Below are 24,456 nucleotides of genomic sequence, written 5' to 3'. Positions count from 1 at the left end.
GAGTACCAATGCGAGTAAAGTGCGGTTTAATCACAACGCGTTTCGCCAAACAAATGGCTTGATCACGTGATTGAGTGCTTGTTGTACAAAGGTTAAGTAACCTCAACAGAGTGTAAACATAAACATAGGACTGCGGTAGGAGGGCAGACATAACTGAAAGGTCAGGCATAATCAGGCAAACAGCGCGCGGTAAAAGAATAACATAAAATGCATAAGTAATAAACATAATTCATGATATCCCCGCTGAAACTGTTGTAAAAAATGAATAAATGAAGAGATAACTGCTCTCAAACATCAGCCTGCTATGAACAGCATATTATCGCATAAATGCACACTCAAAGCATGTAAAAAATAATATTGCAAGACATGGCAATAGCGTGTCAATGCATGTACTGAAATGAATGATGATTCACATAATAATACCAAGATGATAATGGCCTCTCAGTGCATGCATGGCCTGAAAAAGATCCAAATGATTGCGAGGCAAGCCTGTGTCCAACCTGGTAAGATTAGACACAAGACAGTACAAATTAGACACGGAAACATGCTTGTCCCCTTGGACATGGGTATGTCCTGAATCGTGGCGCAGTGCCAGGCAGCTGGGTTCAGAAATTGTCATAAACAAAGTGTCTGTACATACAGGGCAAGTGTATATATATATATATTTTTAACCATTTTCCTCCTTTTAGGATCCTCTCTCTGAATAATCAGTTCCTCCATAACTGATTTTTAATGTTATTCATGCTTTCAGCATGGCTAGTTGTATTGATTATACTTACATTTTGCATTTTTGTTTGTTTTATTTACAGAAACACACGAGAAGGGGCCCCTTTTTCACTTATATTTCACGATCACGGGACTTCTCCCCTTCTCCTGTTTCCTGCACACGGGGGCACTGGTTTGCTTGTTTGACGTGAGAGCGGCACGTGAGGGCACCTGATTGACTTCGTACAGTAAGGGCATCATTTCAGGACTTGGGCACTTGCCCTGTATGTACAGACACTTTGTTTATGACAATTTCTGAACCCAGCTGCCTGGCACTGCGCCACGATTCAGGACATACCCATGTCCAAGGGGACAAGCATGTTTCCGTGTCTAATTTGTACTGTCTTGTGTCTAATCTTACCAGGTTGGACACAGGCTTGCCTCGCAATCATTTGGATCTTTTTCAGGCCATGCATGCACTGAGAGGCCATTATCATCTTGGTATTATTATGTGAATCATCATTCATTTCAGTACATGCATTGACACGCTATTGCCATGTCTTGCAATATTATTTTTTACATGCTTTGAGTGTGCATTTATGCGATAATATGCTGTTCATAGCAGGCTGATGTTTGAGAGCAGTTATCTCTTCATTTATTCATTTTTTACAACAGTTTCAGCGGGGATATCATGAATTATGTTTATTACTTATGCATTTTATGTTATTCTTTTACCGCGCGCTGTTTGCCTGATTATGCCTGACCTTTCAGTTATGTCTGCCCTCCTACCGCAGTCCTATGTTTATGTTTACACTCTGTTGAGGTTACTTAACCTTTGTACAACAAGCACTCAATCACGTGATCAAGCCATTTGTTTGGCGAAACGCGTTGTGATTAAACCGCACTTTACTCGCATTGGTACTCTCCCTTTTCTTCACTGAGAGCGTGTTTACTGAACTTTGTTTTGGGACTACAGTGAACTTTGCCGGTTTTCTCCGCCGGCACACACGCCACCTTCCATGGGTCGGAGAGATCCAGAAGGAGTGGTTTACCGTGGATATATATATATATATATATATATATATATATATATATATATATATATATATATATATATATATATATATATATATATATATATATATATTTAAAATACAAGCAACTCCCAACTGATAAAAATTAACAATCCATAAATTTAAAATAGCAGGAGATGGGAGAGGTATGGTTGGATTTGACCAAATGAAATATTAGGGGAAAACCTTTTTGATATTTTCTGGCTGCCACCGTTTTCCGTTTTCTATGTCTCACGAGAAGTGTAACCTAACAATTTGGGCTTCAAGATAATGAGGCAGCTGCCCTGGAGTCTCAAAGCTAAGAAGACCCATATTGCAGCCCGAACTCTCAAGTGTAAATTTAAAATTTCTAAAAAGAATCATTTTATCAGCAGGTCCAATAATGACGTTCACATTGAGAAGTGACCTTAAAGGCGAAGCTGGTGCGTGGAGACGTTTGTATCCCCAGTGGATTATATTTGTCAGTGCTTGCATGAAGAAGAAGCCCAAGTTCTAGGCTAAGAATTTGTAACCATATAGCAGAGCTAAAGCTACAACATTTTCGTAAGATCGTCCCGTGTGATAGATTTAAAAAATACCAGTTAAAAATAGGAGTATATTCCAGAGTATTGACAAGAGTATGTGGTATCTTTGTTTTTATAAACATGTAATAAATGGTTAAAATGTTTTCTTCCATTGATTTATATACATTTTGGAGAGCACCTTCGTGGGCCAAGGCTTTATTCCTTAGATTTGTAAAGTGCATCTTATGAACATGGTGATCGAAAAGCTTCTGCTTAAATAGACACCGTTATCTACAACCTCTAGTTTTTCATGTCCCACTTGCAAATTATATGATAAACCTCTTTGAACCTTTGGTTTTGCAATACAAAAACATACCTGCACCATAATTACCTAATCTTCGCAGGTTTCTTTTGATAGCCAATTGGATTAAATCAAGGAAGATGATATTGCCAGTGTGCATGAGAGAATACAATGATTGGGACCCCAATTGAGGTAAGAATTATTCAGTTGGAAGTTTTTTAGTTGATGGGGACGTTTACCCTCAGGGTGTGGATACGTAACGCCACTTTGCTTCACTCCAGCTGCCTTAGTTGCCCCATACCCAGCGTATATCCATATGCACCTGTCAATCACTATATAAAGAGCAGGCTGCAGGGCCCTGTCCAGCTGTACGCAACACAAAAGGGGGTAGAAAAAAACGGAGTGACTGTCACATACAGGCAGAGTTTGGAAAGCTTTAATTTGCGCCTCCACCCACCCAATAGAAGTCAAATGTCAGAAAGGAATACAGCCCAGACATCTGCTTACAGCGGACACTGTGGCAATGTCAATGTAAATCCTCACTGGGCAGCGTGAGATTTTAGTGTTACATCACATTGCTGCAACAATGCTGCTCTTGATAAACCAGGCCCCCAGTAATTGCTGCTGCAGCCCAGCACTGGTTGAGTTAAATTACAGGAAGACCAATGCCTGTCTTCGACCTACTGAACTTGACACACAAGTGCCTGTTCGTGCCCTTCCATTACTGGTGCTTTACAGCAGTTAAAATCTTCTTTGAGTCTATGTATGCAGTCTAGTCATCTCCTCAGGTCTTGTCGTTCTACAGGGCCCTCCAGCGTCTTCTAAACCCTGCCACTTGAGTATTTGCAGCTACAAGAACCATCTTTACTGAGGCCACCACCTACAGACATCCCATCAAGCGCTATATAAATACAATTGCAACGTTGAATTCATTCAGAGCAATTACAGCAATTCCAAGAACATGCTACACGTAAAGACAGATACCGGGAGGAAATCCGTTAATGTAATGATGAACAAATAACGTTTTGTTTAGAAATTGTGTTCATCACAAACATAACATTAACGTATCTCGCAATTTCTTCCATTCTTCCGGATTTAACAGCCAGCACTAGCTTGGGTACTGATGTAGACCATTACGTCAAACTCTGGTTTCACCTTCTAGTTTAGGTCGTCAAAAGCAACACTGGACTCAGACGCACAATTCGGCCACAATGTTGGCTGGCGATTCGTTTCCATCTAAAGCTGTACCTAACATGTAACGTAACACGCGGCACACAAATGAAAGGCAGCAAGTCTACAAGCACGACGTAGTTGTAGACATGCTGCCTTCCATTTGTTAATAGGGCACAACCCTGAACAGCCGGGCATATTGTCTGCCTTTGTTAAACTAATCATGTTAATCGCAGCACGTGACAGGCGCCGTGATTAACATGATTAGTTACAAAAAGGGAACAATCTGACCGTTTTCGCGCCGCACGCATTTTAAAAGCGGCGGCGCGAAGTTCCTCAGCTGCCTGTGCGCGCTTAGTAATTTACAATGCGCGCTCCAGGCGATAGATGTGCGCGGCCGCGCATCCGTGCAGCTTGGAGGGAACAGTGACCACCAGTAGGTTCAGGTTTGATGACCTAAGGACCCGTGAAGGTGCATAGCGCCTGAAACCATTCGCAAGATATTTAGGCCCTTGCGAATGGAAGGCTCTGAAGGTGATTACCAGCAGTTTAAACAGGATACGCTTATGTATTGGCAACCAGTGGAGGGCTTTGAGCATGGCCGAGGCGGACGACTTCCTTGGCCAGCCGAGGACAAGGCGTGCGGCTGCATGCTGGACCATCTGCAGTCTGTGGAGCACGGATTGATTGGCTCCCACATACAGACTATTGCAGTAATCCAGCCTAGATGTTATCAGTGCAACCGCCACCGTTTTCCTGGCATCCAAGGGCAGAAGGTCAAAGAATTTTCTGAGACCTCTAATGATGTTAAAACAGGTGTCAGCCACGGTCACGGCCTGTTGCTTAAATGAGAGGGAGTCGTCAAACTTGATGCCCAGATTGCGGGCGGCAACAATTGTATTTGGGGGGGGCTTCTGCGTCTTCCGGCCACCATAGTTTGGGTGAAAACAAGTTTTGCTGCCCGAAAGGCTGAATTCCGGTTTTACCCGAGTTACACTAGATGATTATTCCTCATCCAGTCAAAAGTGGCTGCGAGGCAGTTTTTAAGGGTTTCTTCTGCTCCGGGCAGACTCCTGGTACCCACACTTGGGATGTGAAGAGTTCTGGGCCAACCCGCCTGACCAGGTTTTTGGGGCCTGAAGAAAACTCTTTTTCTTTTTTTCCATTTTGGTCACCATCTTTCCCTTGGAGGGGTCTTTTTGGCCTCTTTCATTTGGTCACCCCACCAGTGGTAGTCATGGTCACTCTTGCTTTTACCCAGTGGCCTTCTTTTTCCCAATTCTAGAGGAGAAAGTGGACCTAGGTCTACCAGCTGCTGATGTAACTTCTCTTTGTGACAATTACTTAGCAGATGCTCTTTCATGACTAGATTGTAAAGCCCTTCATATTCATGCACATTGTTACCAGTTAACCAACCACCTAGTGTTTTCACTGAAAAGTCAACAAATTCCAACCAGGACTGACTTTGGGTTTTTCGCGGTACCTTGAATTTTGTCCTGTATTCTTCAGTGGGGTGTCCAAAGCCCTCAATCAGGGTACCCTTCATAAGATCATGGGACTCAGCATCTTTTTCATTTAAAGTCAGGAGTCTATACCTGCTTTTTCCTAAGAATAGCATCCAAAAGGGAGAGCTCCACTTCTTTCTGGCTGTTCTTCTGGCTATGCAAGCTCTCTCGAAAGCAGTGACACATTTGGTGATGTTGTCGTCATCTGAGTATGTTGGGAATATTACTTTGTGGAGTTTTGAGTCAAAAGAATCTGCTCTCCGCTGAGTTACAAAATTGCTGCCACCAAAGATAGGTCCTAGGCCCATGTCTTTCCTTTTTCTTTCTATGTCCAGGAATTGAGCATCTAAGTTCAATCTCCTGGCCAACCTCTTTTGGCATCTGAGGGTTCCTCATCTGATTCTGAGTGTAGGGACTCAGCCACTTCCTCAGAAGGATTTTCACTAGTAGTCTCATCTTCTTTAGTTTGAGCTCCAGATATGGAAGATCTTTCTCAAATTCTACTATAAGCCTTCTATGCTTTTCTTTGTTAGCATGAGAGCCAGTCTTGATACCATAAACATTACAGAGGGCCCTTCAACTAGCATAGTACAAGTCCATGTACAAGGCCAGGTAGAGCTCCTGAGCTTTGTTAATTGTATCACCCATAATTTTACTAAAGTTGGGATCTTTTTTATAAAAAATTTAAAAAACAGATACAGGAAGTTCACGAAGGCACTAACAGTTCATTTTAAAATTTACAAAAACAGACCATTCGAAAAATACAACTGGCTAACAGCAGTTTTTGGATTTAGTTGTGCAGTCACTAATTGACAGAGTGGTATCAGCGAATGTAAAGTCGTACATCCGACCACTGATCCACCAATGTAGGAAGCTGGCTCTCCATATAGTGTACTAAAACGGAGTACACTGTTCAGATTGTGCAGTGAGTCCCTCATTGGTTTACAGAGGCAAAATTATACTAATGCTCTATTTGGACAGTATGGTCGAGCAGTTAGGTTTATCAGAGGGTAGTGATAAGCTTTTGTTCTGTGTACTCACAGAGGCAATAATGAGAAACACACTCAAGAATAAATCCAAGACCAATTTGCAAAAATAATATCAATTTCATGTAATTTTTCAGACCAAGAATTTTGTTCTACAGTAAGCACTATTAATGTTATTCATTTTTAGAGTTGGCAAAATCATTCACATTTGTGCGCAATTATGCACCATTGAAATTAAGGGGGAAAAAGACAAAAATGCATTTAAAATCGTACAGTCAACTTTCAAAGTTGACCTCTTGGATTTCGGCAGTTAGCAAGGCCAGGTCCAATGTTCCACCTGTGGATTTTCGGGAGAGGGGTGGATTTGGCTGGGAGCAGGGGGCTGAGGTTGTTGGTAGCTGGTCCGCTACGGGAGATGGGTGTCACTTGAAAACACACAGCACAAAGGGACTTACAGGTACGTCCGAGATGCCCACTCAAGGGATCAAGTTGCAAGCATCTCAGGACCATGGGGGCACAGCTGGATCATTACCGGGGCCTCTCGGGCTGGATGATGAGCAGATAGGTCAGCCAGGCAGCATGTGTCAAGATGTCTTCGGTGTAAGGAGCAGGCAACTTGGAGAGGCAATTTTGAGGCAGCTGGGCCACTCATGATGTGGATCTGTGTTCTCAACGTCCCTTGATGCGTGCTTTCTTCATAGGCAGTTGGAGTCACAGAGGGAACTCTTCATCTCGGAGCAGGTTGCTGGAGGTCCTGTACCTCTGGTATTGGTGTGGTGCAGCCCTGGTAAGTTCTGGAAAATTCGGAGTCTGCGGTTCTGTGCCTGCTGTCACAGGAGAGCAGAGCCTCCGCTCCAAGGGAGGTTCTTTGACAATTAGTCAAAGAGTGGAGGGGCTCAGGGTTCTTGGAGTACTCACAGTGGAAAGGTGACTACAACTGTAAAGACCTTCAGGCAGCAAGCAGGATTTGGTGCCAGTTTCTCTGCAGCAGGACATCAGTTCTGGGGCAGGGGCTCTTCTTGGCCTGTTTCTTTTTTGTGTCCAACCAATCTAAGGTCTAGGGATGCCACCAAAATTCTAAATTTAGGAGTGTTAAAGGGGGAAAGAGGCAGTAATCTATGGGCTACCTACCTTTAGGGTGTCAATACCCTCTAAGAGACTACTTCCTGTGGGAAGGGGCACTACCCTAGCCCTGATAGATTATTTTCCCACCATCTCAAGATGGTGGATTTTCAAAAGCAGTGTCTACACCGCCTGCCACACCTTATGAGGGATGCTGGCTGATGTAGACAGTCCTTCTCATCTAACTAATTGTCCTGCCTCCCCTCCAACCACATGTGGAGCCAGACAGGGAGGTTGGCATCTCCCACTATCTGTAGAAGCCTGGGTTGCACTTCAAAGGTGGCACCTCCTTTAAAGCTTCCGGCCCTGGAAGAGGTGTGAAACACCTCTGCCAAGAGCAGTCTTTGTTTCAGGCCTCTGAGAGCACGGGCCCCACCTCATGAGGTCAGAAAGATGTCTGGTCGTGGCAGGTTAGCTAGGACTAGTCAAAGACCACACCAGTGCTTGTTAAGTTTTATGGGGACCATCTATAGGGTCTCCTGTGTGTATTTATTAATACATCCAACACTGGCATCAGCGATGATTTATTAAGATAAGATGTTTGGTACCAAACATCTTAGGGTACAGTGAAGCCATCATGGAGCTGAGAAACTCGTAATGACAAGTATCCAGACCATGTGCTCTTTACAGCTTCCCTGTGCACTTACAATATCCAAGAATGGCTCGGATTGTGCAGGGTCATAACTGCTCATGCAGATATGTCCACACATGGGATATAGTGAACCCTGCCTTAGGGCTGTACGGCCTGCAGTAGGGGTGACTTACCTATACCTCATGCAATGTATAGGTGCATGTATAGGGGCATGGCACACAGGATTGTGTGCCATGTCAACTCTTTGGTTTTCTCTGCACCAAAACATGCAGCCTGCAATGGCAGTTTGCTTAGTCTTGGCGAGGGGTCTCTGGGGTGGTACAATAGGTGCTACAGCCCGTGAGGACCCTCTTCAGTCCCAAAGCTGTAGGTACCAGGGGTACCATTTACTAGGGACGCACAGGGGTGGCTGAAATTGTGAAAATTGTGGTAAAGATACCTGTTATTGAGAACCTGGTTAGCAGGGACCCAGTCCACTTGCAGTTCGAAATCACATCAGGCATTAAAAAAAAGTGGAGGATAACCATGTCAAAAGAGACATTTCCCTACACTCTTTCTGCAAGAATGTTAGACAGATCTATTGGTTAATGAAACCATTAAATATACCCTGGATATCTGAAACCCACAAGCAGCAAATTCTGCACGCAGCTTAAAAAGGCTAACAATGCAAATAGGTTAGTACTAAGAGTACATAAAAGAAAAACTGTAAAGTGCTTACATAAACTTTTTCTATATAGGGTATACATAAACATGTACAGCATCACTGGCATTAATCATATATAACTACGTAATAAAACACCATAAGACGTTGTAGAGGCTGACTTTACAGAATGTTTGCTGGAACGTCATGGAGTGCAAAAGTGGCATTCTGCAGCCTTTACACAAAATCATATTGAAGGGGTTAAAAGAAGATTGATGCCACCTCCACAACACCTATGATGTTAATGACATGGCACCAGTACTCTTGGCAGGCTTATAAGATCTCTGAAGAATCACCTTCAAGCTAATGAATATCATGACAGCCAAAAAGGTGAGTAGATATCAATGTTTTTCTTCACTTATCCACAGTAACGCTTAACCCTTTCAGACCCGATACAGGCACTTCTGCTCGTGCATCTGGCAATCACTGAGTCAATAAGTAGAAAAATGAATGGCAAAATGAGCCTACGCTTAAAAATCCTATGACTTTTTTGATTGATTGATTTTCTAGTGTACACCAGAAGTTCAGAGAGTGTGTTAATGAATCTTACCTGATAGCACACGCTTCGATGTTGCATACAGCATTTCATAGACTTTTAATTCCGACTGGACAGATTGAAGGAGCTGTTGTTTCTCATTCAGCTGCTGTTCAAAGATGATTGCCTTATGCTGAAGTCTTAAAAAAGGAAAATCAGTTGTTAGAGTTAGTGTCAGAGGATGTTGGTAATACAACCATTAGTCATTTGTCAAGTCATTCATAGTAATAAGCAAGTGGTTCCTGCATTACTTTGAAAGCGCACTGGCCAGTTTCACTATTCACAAAGAGACAAGAGGTAAAGATTGCCTGGTGTGATACTGCTCTAACTAGTAACGATAACCCACAGCATTGCAATTGTGAAGGGTAACAGTTGATGGGGCCGGGTTGCTCTTCTGAATATCCTCTGGAACCCCTGGTTGACAGACCATTGGTTCCTGCTTGGAAGTATGCAGGGGGAAAAGACTTGTCTCATTAGATGTCACCGTCCCAATAAACCATGACTGTGAAGCATCACCGACTCCAGGTTCTACGTTAAGTTAATGTATTACAAAGCCAAAAATAACTGGATATACAAACACCTCAGGATAAGGGTGTAAAAGTACATCGGAACTAAAACAAAGCCAAACCTAAGGGCAAAGTTGGGACGGTGAAGCATACAAAGAAGGACAAGTTCTAGGATAAGAACGCAGGCAATTACTGCCACACATCAAGATTATTCTTCATTGGACGTTCATAGGTGAAAAGCATTAGCCTGTCCCTACTCTACAACTAACGTGACATCCCTACTTAACGTTCCACAGGCAAGTTCAGTAAAAGGTGTCAGCACATGAAGACTTCATAAGAAGTACACTCATGTTGAATGGGTCAAGTAGCATAAAGCTACAGAGCTCGTTCTAGGATGCTCCTTCCTTCATCATCAGGTCTCCTCTCCTAACTCGATCCCCCTGGCACTGTCCCTAATTCCAACACCAAAATCCCAAGACACATCCACTCTGGCATCAATTGATCACCCAATCCAGCTAAACACCTCCTAGTAGGTAACTTTCCAGGAGGCTTTGATCCTCCCAGCCTCAGGCTCGATGACCACACACACCATAGATAGTTTCCATGTAGTTCCAATGTCGATTTTGTAAGCACAGTTCTTAGCTAACCTACGGCATGTTGGGTACATAGCTTACGAAAAATAAGCTTTACAGAGACACACTAGCAGGTTTAAGTCAGATTCCAGGTGGTTGACATATAAAATACCTAAACATATAACAGATACTAAATAAGGCCTTACACAAAAAATCTACCATTTTAAAAACACTGTAAAAGGGTTGACTCAATATTCCTAAGTCCAAACATGTCATACTTGGGTACTGTTGTGTTTGACAAATCAATTACAGATAGGCTTGGGATCGACATTTTATCTGTGGGCTAAGCAGCAGTTTTGTATCGAGTTCTAATCCCGATTGGGGTACTTGTCTGAAAAGGTTTGAAAGTCTCTGCCTAAAACCTGTAACATGTGTTAAAAGTAATGCCACTGTGTCATTCTTGGGTGTATACCCACAATGACGTAAATTATTTTGCATCGTCGTCTCCCAGTTCTTCGTTGTAACCTAAATTGGTTTGCTCTAAAAATAACAGTAATGCACACATTCATTGGTGTTAAGAGCTTTCATCTTCTAAGTTGTAAACTGGGTGGTGTATACTGTAGGAGGGTAGGGCCTGCTTCCCTATGGTCACCCCATTTTTTGCTTTTTCCTTCACTGATTTTCGACTTAGATGTGGCTGTGGGCCTGCTAATCAGACCCACAGCCCTGCTGTTCTCTCTCTAAATTCACACCATGTACTTTAGGTACATCACCAATTGGGATTTGGGTCACTCTTGTGAGTCCCTGTACAGTGTACTATAGGTACCCAAGGCATAGGTACACCTAAGGCCTACCAGGGGCTGCAGCATATATTTTGCCACCCCTGGCTGGCCATCCAAACTGACACAACTGGCTGATCACTCAGCTGGGGCAAGGTCGTGTAATCACCCCTTGTTTAGATATAGTATTCCTATATCTAACCTAATATATAGACACATATGCACCTATAAGTCACTCCTATGGCAGGCCTTAACAATCCTGAAGGCAGAGTGCTTGGTTTTATGTGAGATGATGCTCTAGCATGAGCTGAGCCTGTCTGCATCTTTCGGAACCATGTCCTTATAGCTGTTCTAGGATATTGCCATACCATATACTCTTAAGTGCATTATGAACCTCGCGGTTGAATGCTAACTTTGGTTTGGCTTTATCAAAACACAAGAAGCCCGTCCCAACGTTGTCCGGGTATGAAATAGAATTTGTGTAATGTGTGTATTTGGCCAGGGCAATTTATTTTAAAATCTCGCAGTAGACAACATTTTTTGTTTCATTAGAATCGGGACGGAGAAGGCCCAGCTGCAGCCCAGGTTGATGTTAGCAGGCGCGTGTAATTGGTGTAGTGATCCGCCGCCTGAGCCTGGCTACAGCCCTGGTTGATGTTAGCAGGCGCGTGTAATGTTGTTGAATGAGAGAGTTATCGGCCGCGGGTAAATCCGTTTAATGAGAGAGTTGAGTGACAGCGAGTAGGAGAGGATCAGTAATTGTCCGCGCAGACACACTCATTTGCGTGTTCCCCCGCTTGAGGCCATTTTGCAGGCCTGTTTGATGTTAGCAGGCGCGTATTCCCCCGCTTGAGGCCCAGCTGCAGCCCTGGTTGATGTTATCAGGCGCATGTAATTAGTGTACTGATCCGCCGCTTGAGCCCGGCTAGAGCCCTGGTTGATGGTAGCAGGCGCGTTTAATTTCGTTGAATGAGAGAGTTAAGTAACAGCGCGCAGGAGAGGCTGCAGTAACGTTACTTACCACGCCTCCAGCTGAACGCATTTGTCACGCCCCCAGCACACGGCCACAGCAGACGATCTTCTGATTAATGTACGACCCACATGGCATGAAGGGCGGAACCTAGCACACGCCCCTAGCATTTCTCACGCCCCCAGTGTGCCCCTTGATGCGGCGCAATTGCGTTCACATGGCATGAAGGCCGGACACACGCCCCCAGCGTGCCCCTTGATGCTGCGCAGCAACGTAATTGGCGCTTGTATGTACGACTCACATGGCATGAAGGGCGGACACACGCCCCCAGCGTATGTCACGCCCCCAGCGTTTGTCACACCCCCAGCACACGCCCACAGCCCACGATATGATGGCCGTACCACACGCCCACATCGTTAGTCACACCCCCAGCCCACGCCCACAGCACAACTCAGACATGCCCACAAGGGACTACTTTGCTGGCACGGTTCTATTACCTTTTAAATGTATATGGTGGCCGTCTGCATAGCCTATGTCCTTCTGCTGCAACTGCCCTTTCCAACGCTGTATGGGGTGTTGTGATTGGTGCTGTGGTTACTGAGATTACCCGCCTCAAAGGTTTGGGCTCTCTCTTTATAATATTAGTATATTTTAGTATGGATGTCGTGTAAGGTGTCATACGCTTTGGAATACTACCCCCTCGCCAGTTCTGGCGACGGGGGTAGCATTCCACCCTTCTAGAGGGAGAAGACATGTTGTTCCTACTAATCCCGGTTAAAGTTAACCAGAGCCTCAGCATCACAAAATGGATGCTGCTGCCACAGACACAAGTCTGACCTCCTGCTGCTGGGAGTCCTTCCAGCGAGGGAGGCTTGGACAATAGGTTTCCTGTCTTGGGAGGTGCTAGCACCACCCCAGACAGGCCATAGTGTATAGGGTCAGGGAGGGCTGAATGAAATGAGACCCTGCCTGGGGCACACAAGGTGTCCCATGCATAGTCCAGTTCAAACCGGTACTGGGGCACTCCAGCCCCAGCTCTGGCGCGAAACTGGACAAAGGGAAAGGGGTGTAACCACCCCCTTACTGGGTCCCACCCATAGGAGGGACCTAGCAGGTAATCCAGCCCCTAAATTTGGTATATAGGTAGGAGCTGAGTCCCAAGACTTTAGATTTATCCTGACTGAAACTCTGAAACGAAACTCTGGACCTTTGACAATCTACTTTGCAAGAAGACGACATAAGAATCTCCCTTGTGGTCAAGAAGTGACCACCCTGCACAAGCAGGCACCATCAAGTGATCAACGGTTTGCTTTGTTGAAGCTCCCGCCGGAGCCCGAGCACAGACCCTGACAAGACACAGACTTCCAGACTTCCAACAGCCCGAACCACAGTCACAGCAGAGCTGAGACCCGTGGAGGCGACGAGAGACGTGGGACCGGCCATCTTGGAAAGCCAGCGAATTGCTTTCCGTGCAACTTCTAAGGCACCCTTAAAGTTGTGCTTTGGGGATTGGGAAGCCCCAGCCTCGAGCACCAACTGCACCGAAGATCATCCCTCCACACTCCACGAGTTCTGCGTGGGGCCCTTCTGCATTTTCCTGCTCGACGCGTCTGTTCGTTCACTTGCCCGTTGGCTAGTGGCCTCTGTGACGATGAAACCTTTGATTTACAATGCTGGTCTGGTTGCTCCAGACTGGCCCTTGCTCCCCTGAAAAGGAGCAGCCCATCAGACCTTGCTGGTCTGATTAAGAAGCCATCTTTGATTCCTGCATGGGTTGCTTTTACCAAGGCTTGTTGGCTTCAATCCGGAAGCCGACACCGCCGACAGCGAGAGCCTTCGTGGGACAGTCCGTATCAAGCACCTGGTTGTCGCCGACACCTCCTGGTCCACAAGCTTCACGACATCACCTGATTGCTTCGCGACATCGCCTGGTTCCTTCCTGGTCACAGGCTAGTAACCCAGACTCTGTCCCCTCTGCTTTCAGGTACTCTTCATCCTCGATCCGCCCTTGGATCCGCCCGGACACTTCTCTCCTGGTCACCTGCAGCATCTTTCTCCAAGGCTCCATAGGAATCAGCGACGAAACCCGACACAGTTTGACACCTATCCACCCGCTTCCAGTGGGTGAGGTAACGCGAGTATTTCGGTACTCCTGTGGGTATTGACTATCCTAGTGTCCTAGTTTCAAGTAGCTTTTCCCTAGTCCATCCGGAAGTGTCCTAAAAGAACTAGTTTCCATTTCTTTCGTTCCCATTCTAACTCTATGGTAACTCGCGTGCGTGTAAAGACACTGCACGCGCATCCCGTGGGCCTCCAGCTCTCTATCCTTTGGTAGTACAGTGTAGCCCCAGCGATTCTCCAGGCCCTAGGCCTTTCCTTTGTTCGTGACGTGGGTCTTATACCACTATTTTAGTATATGGTTCTAAGTGCCCCTAGGGCATTACTGTATTTTGTGCAATTTATTGTATGTTTATTAAGTAACTTGTTTTGTGCTTGTGCCTCTGACCTCATAAAGAGTTCAGAGGATTAATTTAGTAATAAATACATATATCTTTTATATATATCCTGTGTGGTGTCCTTTCATTTGGTAGTAAAGGGATTGCATATGGTAAAACAGCTGGCTTCACATGCCCTCTTGAGTTTAGCCTAAGACTGCTTTGTCTATGCTACCACTAGGATAGCTGGTCTAAAAGGTTGACTTTACAACCATCACCATAAGGGTTGTTTGGACTGGTGCAAGGTGCTCACTAGAATAGTGAACATCATATACCAGGCCAGCTTCTCACATATACCAATGCATGGAGCGGCACCTCAATGGAATACTGTATTGACATGATTTCTGTAATTTAAAAAAAATTGTGAGTAAAATGACATGGTTGGCGGAGGCCTTGTCTTCAGTTTTCCAAGTGGATAACTATCTGCAGTATTCAGAGATCCCTGCCTACCTGTGCTGTAAGTCAATTTTTTCAGGGCGGTGGTTGTTTAAGGCAGAAATTAATGCTGAGCCTGGGTCATGTTCTTTTCGACTGCTCAGTTTTCACTTTTTTCAATTCCCAAAGCAGATGTTTGTTCGTGAAATACAAATAATCAATGCTCTGATGCCATGCCTCACATGGAAGTCCGGGGCAGGATAATCTAGTCATTTATGCATCATTCGAGACTACCACCAACATAACCCAGTGGTTCTTTGGAGGCTACTCCATTGGGTGAAGGGTTTTTGCTAGTGGAGCCATCTGAAGCTTCATCCACAGAAATACTGTGGTTCCCACACCTCTAAATGGATGGGGGAAGAATCAGGTTGGCCGACGGGGCATCCGCCATTTTCGGCAGTTGCCCCGCATTTTCTAACACGTAACTGGCCCATGAGACTGCTCTTATCCAAGCATAGTTTATAGGTCTCACCTAGGCAGCGCTTACGCTGTCTCTTCTAGACATTCGATATTCAGGATATGGGCATTCAACATGCCCAGGACTTCTGTTTGGTTAGCTGGCCTGCCTTTACAACTTCCTTTACTATGGTTGGTCAATGCTGTCCATCTGTCCCACCTTTGTGTACTTGGTTTCCTCCCAGCAGACGTTACCAATTGTTTTTTTAGTTGGCCATCTGTTGCCTACTTGCTGCCGCCCTTCCTGCACTACTGCTGACCATAATGCATTGTAATTAGTTTACTTTACTGACCGTAATACATTGTATTTTGTTCACTTTACCAACCGTAATGCATTGTATTCATCGTTTGCTTCAGCATGCCCCACCCGCACACTACCGACTGCACACACACCCCAGTCTCCTGTGCGCCTATATGCCAGTGCTATGAGACAGTGTCTCTGACCCGAGTTCTTCGCTCCGGCATGCCTGACCACATACCACAGCACACGCACTCCCGTAATTATGCACCATTTTAAATGTTATTTAAATATGCATCTATGTACTTTTTGTCACTATTACTGTGCCTCTGTATTAAGATGGTGCCATTGACTCCAACTCCAACAAATAAGAGACCTATTGCATTTCCAATGCTTGTTCAATCAATATATGCTTGACCCAGATCAAATGTTTCATAACTTTAAGTTCTACTTGGTATATATGTAAATTATTTCTGGAAAGGGGATAATGTATTGCCCTAGTCATGGATAGCAGGGAAGATAAGGATAGTATCTGCACCGTGTGGTCTTGACACAAACTCAGAATTCTGCTATCTCCACTAGGATGGGCCTTTTTCTTGAACTGCGGCGGAAATAATAATTTATTGTTAGGTTACTTAAAACCATTACAATCTATACCAACATAAATGATATTAAAATATAATATCCCAAAAAACTTAAAAGCATTTAAATGTATCAGTGATGCAAATTTAGGCTAACGCCAAGCTTTTCCAATGAATGATAAAAGCAAAGTACGAAGTGCAGAGAGAAAAATAGCTGCAGATTTTCATCAACTGGAGTTATTCTTGAGAACCAATTATTCCTTTTAAAGCTAAAGCGTAGTGTGGATTAGTATGCCTTCAATAAATACATAAAAATTCAAGGTGTGCTACACAAGGGTATTCGCATGAAGTATTAAAACAGAAATTCCATAAACAAAATCCACTGTAAAAAGAGAGTTAAAAAAATAACATTGGTGCAGGAGGAAAACTCAGCACAGCGGGCTTCGAGCAAAGCGCAGAGTATTTCACACATTGGAAGGACCTTAGGCGAGTACAGTGGCCTGGCACTTTCATGGCACTACAGACTGGCAATTCCTTCAAGCCAAACTTGCTGCTCTTAGTACATGTAAAATGACAGGTTTGCCTCTTTGTGCTGTGGAACGAATGTATCATATGAGATGAAATTGAACTTATGGCTGAAGCCACACCACAGATTGTGACATCCCTGCTTACTTTCTTAACTGCTAGGCCCACAAACTTGACCAGCAAAATATTCAGAGTAGTGTTGTCAGGATTAAGGGCATTATTAATGGTGCATACGGAAGCCTAGTGTGTTCCATTCTGGCCTTAGGAGTTCTTTCTGTTCCACTAATAAAGCTGGGAAGCTGCAAACAATGTGTTGGAGGAATTCCTAGTATGCACTGCAGCCTTTACACATTGTTCCTTTCGAAGGACTGTGCAACCTGGCTCGGTGTTTCAGAAATGGCCAGTCCCTTAGCCTAAGAGCCATGAACTTGAGTTTTTTATATTATGAGTAAAGGCAAGCCAAATAAGGTTGTTGATGCCTCAGTTTGTAGGAGTTGATGGCTGCCCAAGAGTGCCTATGATTCGCCAGAATGTCCATTTCAGCCTGGCGTGAAAAAAGTCATACTTGCCTTCTGATGCTTTACATTTTAGTTTACGTGTGAAGCCCAGAGCTGCCTGATATTCAGAAGGTTGCAACATTCCTCAAGGTACGGGGAGTGAGGTTGTCTGGCAGCCTGACTGCATTTTAATCCCATTGCAGGGATTCCAGACTTCCTCAACTAGGAAGCCGGAGTTTGTGGCAAATATGCAAAAATGCACCTGCCCTTGCCACCCGTTGGTCAAGAAGTCCAACGGGTCAAGAAGCCCAATTTCCAATCAGATCTGTGTGGCTGATGAAGGTCTTGGCAGTCGAAAAGTGTCCTTGTAAAGTTTTGTAACCAAGTTATTTAGGAGCTTGTCATCTCTTCCCAGCAAGATCTTTCTGAAATAAATCAAGGTTGGGATGATTTTAGCCCTCATTACCTTCAAAAGTGGATCATGGCTTATCCCACACAGTGACCTTTACAGTTTTGAGGAGGCCAGGAGGGCAGATCCCTTGTTTCTACAGCCTCCATATGGCAGACACCTTGCATCGATTGTAACACCAAGATATTTATGTCTGTTCTTTTGAGATCTTATTGCCAATAATATTCCAACCACCTGCCTTGTTGGTTTTTCTGCCCATAATGAGGATCTTGGTTTTCCTTAAGTTGACTTCCAGGGGTTTGTGTTGGAGTAAGAGTGCAAAAAATTTAGCAACTGCTGCAATACAACTCTCTCATAGCTAAGCATAACTAGATCATCTGCATAAAGCAAGTTGTTGATGTGTTCACCCCCAATCTTCAGGGTGTGGCTGTTTGTGTTGTTGAGTGCAGTGGGCAAATCGTAGCTGTATATGTGGAAAAGTAATGAGGCCAACACACACCCCTGCTTGACTCCCTGTGAGGTGGTAATTTTCCTAGACACACAAGTCACATTGCCCAATTAAAAACGGATCCATGTGTAAGTGTGTAGTTGTATGATTGCCTCAAGGAGGCTCTGCAGGATACAAAAATTCTTTAACTTTTTCTACAGCTCCCCCGGGGATGCAGTTGAATGCTGCCCTGAAATCCACATAGCAGCAGTACAGCATGGTGCGAGATGTTATCTCACTCTTTGATGATAAGTTTATTGCTAACAAGTTTGTTGTGGTGCCATACCTCTCTGTAAGCTCTGTTTGATAAATCAGGATGAGACCATTGCCGCAGCTCCTCCGGGAGATGACTGGCAAAGAATTGGAGCTGCCTTTATGGACAAGTTGAATGATGGAAACACGCACGAGTCCAGAATCAATTATCTCTTTCGACAACTATTCAAATAGTGGTGTGAGTTTTTTCTCGCCCCAAAGGATGTTTCCTGTTTGAGGAGGGCCTGTGGAAGACCATTCGGTCTTGGGACCCCATCACTTCTGGCCGTTTTGCTGGTGCATCAAAAAAGACAGATATTTGGTAGGGGGCGATGAACCCTCTGAACCTCGAAAACTGGCATGGCTGGAGGCCACCAAAGTACTTGTGAGGCAAGGCTCGCTTCTTTGCTGTGTACCAAAGCAGTCTGAGCTTTCGGCAGAATCACTGGATGTGACAGGTCTTGTCAGAAAGGATGAGCAGTTGGACTCAGAGATGTTAGCCTGCTAGCCTGGCGGGTCCATTCACTTGCCAATTGATCATGGACCTGAAGACTCAGAGTCTCTCATTTTGCTCTCGTACAAGAGTTTCGTCCAGAACAGGTAACTGTGTCTGGTCTTCTCAGCCCATACAGCTTGCTTGAGGCATTTTTGTGCTAGCTTAGGCTCACACATTAGCTTTTTACACCCAGGATTCATGCGGGCTGCTCTCAGAGAGGTGTTCAAGGCCTTCTTCAAACTTGCAATCACAGCGGTAGGAGGGAACAGTCTGAGGTGAGCGGAGGCTGTGTGTTAACTACCCATGTGCATTAATATTTCGCAAATAACGAGAGAAAAGTGGTAAAACGGATCCATTCAGCAATTGGAGACTGTTGTAATGAAACGAGGATCCGGTTCCAGGGTAACTTAAGATTGTATTCATTCAAGAAGTAGGTTCAAGGTAAAAGGTACAAAGAGCCCCACCAGCCTTCCTGCTGCTCAGCCTATACTCCAACTGCCGCCTAGTCAAAAAATTTACAGGAACATTTCCATTGGTAATAAAGTTTTATTACCAAAATCAAAGGACAAAAATATCAGTAAACAATACAACAATTCAATATATTGACAAGCCCCAAAGGGGGGGGGAGAAGGAAAGAGAGGAAAGGCGTGATAAAGGGGAAATGAAAAGGCAAATAGACACAGTATAAGTAGTAACCTGATTATTACAAGGTTAGTGACATTATGCGAAAAAATTACAGTACAAAGGCCAAAATACGGCCAAATTCAAATAATTGACAATTAGTCTTAAAACATCCGGCACATATGACAATTCAAATTAATGGGGGTTGTGCCCGGTGTATCAACAGAGGACAGTCGACGTTTCGACCCCTAATAACAGGCTGAGTAAAGTCCTTTCACGGGGTCTTCATCAGGACGTCACACGGGGGAGGGGAAAGGGGCCCAACTGTGGGAAGAGATATTTTGACTTTAATACATGGTAAAGACGGCAGTTTATCCAATAGTCTAAACCAAGCAATTAATTGAAACAAATATAACAAAAGTTAAATTACCATGGGGTACGGCCGGAAGGGCTCTGTACACAAAGTTGGCGCCACGCTAATAAGTCGCGGTCTGTCACTAATGGTGGAAGACTCCACTAGAGAGGAGGAAATCTTCAGTTAGATCTGCACATACTATACGTAAAACAATATGGTAGTTAAACGAAGGCGCTATGGACCTTATTAAAACACTTAAGGCGTCCACGCGGGCAAAAAAACGGCCTTAATACCAGTAATTATCAATATTAGATTGATAGTTAAATACCTTGGTACTCTGGCGGGATCGCTACACCAGGAAACAACGAGTGGGACACATATAGTGGAATGTAGCCACTCGAACAAGCTAGGGATAAGTGAGTAAACACACTCGCGTTACTGAATATGCAAAGCTGATAGCCTAAAAAGACTTATGGCCAATGTTAACAGACTTACGAGAAATTATTTTGCAGACAAAGCTGTCTCAAGTGCATCAAGGTCTCCGTCACCGTGGTGATGTGAGAAACCGTTGGTTGGGGGAAACTACTGACAAGAGGACGGAGTTGCGTATGTTTCCACATCCATACAGGTACTGAAAAGTATTGAGAAAGGGGGCTTAAAGAATACAATTCAAAGTCACGTCGTACAAAAACCGCACCGCGGCTCTTACTCACAAGAATTGTAGTAGGCAAGCTATCCGTCTAAGTACATCATTGGCCACAAAGTCGATGCTTTACTGCAAGGCTCCACAAAAAAGGCCGAATATCATTTGCAGGGCTCGTGGCCCCTTGGTACCTAAAAGGCGAGATGACAATTACTTGCTAGCTCACAAATACCGGCAGGGCCCCCCGTCAGTTCTTCACTTACATTCAATGGACTGAAGGGCGTCTACAAGGATCCGGACAGCAACTCCGCAAACCCGCAATGCGGAGTTTGTGGGCGGGGCCAGCTAATGTTGATTCCATGAAAATGGAGAAAATACTCAAGGCAAAACCGGGACGGGGAAGATTTAATGAATCGATATTCAAGCAACATTTAGTGAAAGTTTCTAAACCAGAACAATTGATAATATATCTCAGAACAATTATGATTAGTCGGTACATATCTCATGCAAAAGGATGTCAACCTATTTGCAGCTGCAATACAGAACGCTCAAAATTGTCATTTGTTTCCAGTGGTGCTTCTCTCACACAGGAGGAAGTAGACCAATTCGCTACGAAAGAGCCCATAATTACATTCCAAAATGCAGATGGAAAACACATAATTTTAAGGAAAGTTGTGAAAAAAGGGGCATCTCTCACACAGGAGGATGAAGGCCCGTTTAATCAATATTCCGAAAGACATACTTTAATTAAAATAATTTAATTAAATTCCAAGCTACACATGGGAAGCAACACATAATTTAAGAAAAGTCGTGAAAAAATGGGTGCATCTCTCACGCAGGAGGATGAAGGCCCATTTGACCAATTTTCCAAAAAAGTGTGCCCAAGGGTTACAAAGATTGACTTTAAGGCACTCAGTTGCTATAGTCATAATGGTTCAATACGGGACATGTTAAATGTTTCAACCTAATGCTGCCAGTTGTGATAAACTACTGTCCTGTTCATTCAATCCGTTTTTAATGGAGTCCAAAAGTGACATCCATTTGGACTCCCGTGTATTCAGGATTGATAGGAGATTACCTCCTCTTCTTCCGAGGGTCACCTTTTCAACGGCAAACCACCGCAAGTCTGTGACCAAATGGCCAGCTGTCAGCCAATGGTCCACAAGGGGGGCGCCTGCCACTTTGCATCTCAGTCTACTGCAATGGGAAGAAATCCTAGACTTGATTTTTTGTTGCGTCTGACCTACATACAATTGACTGCATGGGCAACGGATGATATATATCACTCCAGTGGAGTTACAATTGGTATAGTGTTTAAGGGTATACGTGCGTCCCCGGTGGTCAAATGTTTTGGTCTGGATTGTGGTGTCACAAGCAGTACACCCACCACATCTGTAGTGGCCAATTACAGGGGGCAAATTCCAGAGTGAGGTTAAAGTAGGTTGGCTCTCGCCTTCAAGAAAAGAGTGGACCACCATGTCCCTTATATTTTTGGCTCTCTTAAAAGAGTGAAGGGGCAACTCTGTTTGATTGATAACATCAGCCACCAATGGCCAGTTTTGGTTGATGATCTTCTTAATGTCGTTGCTGCGAGTTGAGAAGGTCGTGACGCAAATCACGCGATCAGTTGTGGCACGTGAAGCGTCATTTGGATTAAGTAGGGAATCACGGGGGTTGTACCAGGCCCGTTTTCTAGCTCTCTTGACCAGCCTACTAGGGTACCCCCGTGATATCAAGCGTTCACTCAAGACCTCCGACTCTTTAAAATAATCGGCTCTTGTGGAACAATTCCTCCTAATCCTGAAGAATTGGCCGACTGGCAGGTTGTCTTTTAAACCCCTAGGGTGATGACTCTGGTATTGTAAAAGTGAATTACGCTCAGTTGGCTTCCTGAACAGGGTAGTTTGCAAGTGATCTGATTCTACATAGATCGAGATGTCTAGGAAAGGTATGACTTCTTTGCTGGATTCCATCGTAAACTGGATCGCCGGGTTGCGGGAGTTAAGCCAGTTATGAAACACTTGGAGTTGATCCCCGTCTCCGTCCCAAATGCAAAGGACGTCATCTATATATCTGACCCAAAGGGGCAGATGGGCCTTGAACGGGTTGGTAGCTGGAAAGATGTGCTGGTGTTCAAAATAATCCATGAAAATTATAGCCAGGTTTGGAGCGAAGGTGGCCCCCATCGCTACGCCCCTGGTCTGCAAATAAAAATGATCTTGAAAAATGAAAAAGTTTTGCATCATGGCAATTTCCAATAATTCGATAATAAAACCAGTAGGGACCTGGTTCGGGGCGGTGCGGGTGTCCAAAGCCATTCTCATTATATCCAATGCTTCTTGTTGGGGGATGCTCGTGTAGAGCGAGATGATGTCACATGTGACTAAAAGGGAACTCTCTGAATTAAAGGGTCGACCATCTATCAAATTAATGACTTTTTTCTTAAGCCCATTGCACTACACACAAAGGCCTATTTACGAGATACCACGCAAGTCATTAATTTGATAGATGGTCGACCCTTTAATTCAGAGAGTTCCCTTTTAGTCACATGTGACATCATCTCGCTCTACACGAGCATCCCCCAACAAGAAGCATTGGATATAATGAGAATGGCTTTGGACACCCGCACCGCCCCGACCCAGGTCCCTACTGGTTTTATTATCGAATTATTGGAAATTGCCATGATGCAAAACTTTTTCATTTTTCAAGATCATTTTTATTTGCAGACCAGGGGCGTAGCGATGGGGGCCACCTTCGCTCCAAACCTGGCTATAATTTTCATGGATTATTTTGAACACCAGCACATCTTTCCAGCTACCAACCCCCTCAAGGCCCATCTGCCCCTTTGGGTCAGATATATAGATGACGTCCTTTGCATTTGGGACGGAGACGGGGATCAACTCCAAGTGTTTCATAACTGGCTTAACTCCCGCAACCCGGCGATCCAGTTTACGATGGAATCCAGCAAAGAAGTCATACCTTTCCTAGACATCTCGATCTATGTAGAATCAGATCACTTGCAAACTACCCTGTTCAGGAAGCCAACTGAGCGTAATTCACTTTTACAATACCAGAGTCATCACCCTAGGGGTTTAAAAGACAACCTGCCAGTCGGCCAATTCTTCAGGATTAGGAGGAATTGTTCCACAAGAGCCGATTATTTTAAAGAGTCGGAGGTCTTGAGTGAACGCTTGATATCACGGGGGTACCCTAGTAGGCTGGTCAAGAGAGCTAGAAAACGGGCCTGGTACAACCCCCGTGATTCCCTACTTAATCCAAATGACGCTTCACGTGCCACAACTGATCGCGTGATTTGCGTCACGACCTTCTCAACTCGCAGCAACGACATTAAGAAGATCATCAACCAAAACTGGCCATTGGTGGCTGATGTTATCAATCAAACAGAGTTGCCCCTTCACTCTTTTAAGAGAGCCAAAAATATAAGGGACATGGTGGTCCACTCTTTTCTTGAAGGTGAGAGCCAACCTACTTTAACCTCACTCTGGAATTTGCCCCCTGTAATTGGCCACTACAGATGTGGTGGGTGTACTGCTTGTGACACCACAATCCAGACCAAAACATTTGACCACCGGGGACGCACGTATACCCTTAAACACTATACCAATTGTAACTCCACTGGAGTGATATATATCATCCGTTGCCCATGCAGTCAATTGTATGTAGGTCAGACGCAACAAAAAATCAAGTCTAGGATTTCTTCCCATTGCAGTAGACTGAGATGCAAAGTGGCAGGCGCCCCCCTTGTGGACCATTGGCTGACAGCTGGCCATTTGGTCACAGACTTGCGGTGGTTTGCCGTTGAAAAGGTGACCCTCGGAAGAAGAGGAGGTAATCTCCTATCAATCCTGAATACACGGGAGTCCAAATGGATGTCACTTTTGGACTCCATTAAAAACGGATTGAATGAACAGGACAGTAGTTTATCA

General features: G+C 44.5%; 1 protein-coding gene across 6 annotated transcripts in view; it reads right to left on the bottom strand.

The window, feature by feature from the left end:
• The window catches only part of PDE4DIP (phosphodiesterase 4D interacting protein), a 1,524,691-nt gene that overhangs the window by 176,233 nt on the left and 1,324,002 nt on the right, over positions 1-24,456 (bottom strand). For all 6 annotated transcript variants that reach the window (XM_078686955.1, XM_078686929.1, XM_078686947.1 and 3 more), the window contains one exon: positions 9,208-9,332. In XM_078686955.1, coding sequence (XP_078543081.1) covers positions 9,208-9,332 — 125 coding nt within the window. The remainder of the gene's footprint in view (positions 1-9,207; positions 9,333-24,456) is intronic.

Source organism: Lissotriton helveticus, chromosome 1_1 (genome assembly GCF_964261635.1).
Source record: "Lissotriton helveticus chromosome 1_1, aLisHel1.1, whole genome shotgun sequence".
Classification (NCBI taxonomy): domain Eukaryota; kingdom Metazoa; phylum Chordata; class Amphibia; order Caudata; family Salamandridae; genus Lissotriton; species Lissotriton helveticus.
The sequence above is the reverse complement of the archived record's forward strand: the minus strand, read 5'-3'. Positions and strand labels throughout refer to the sequence as shown.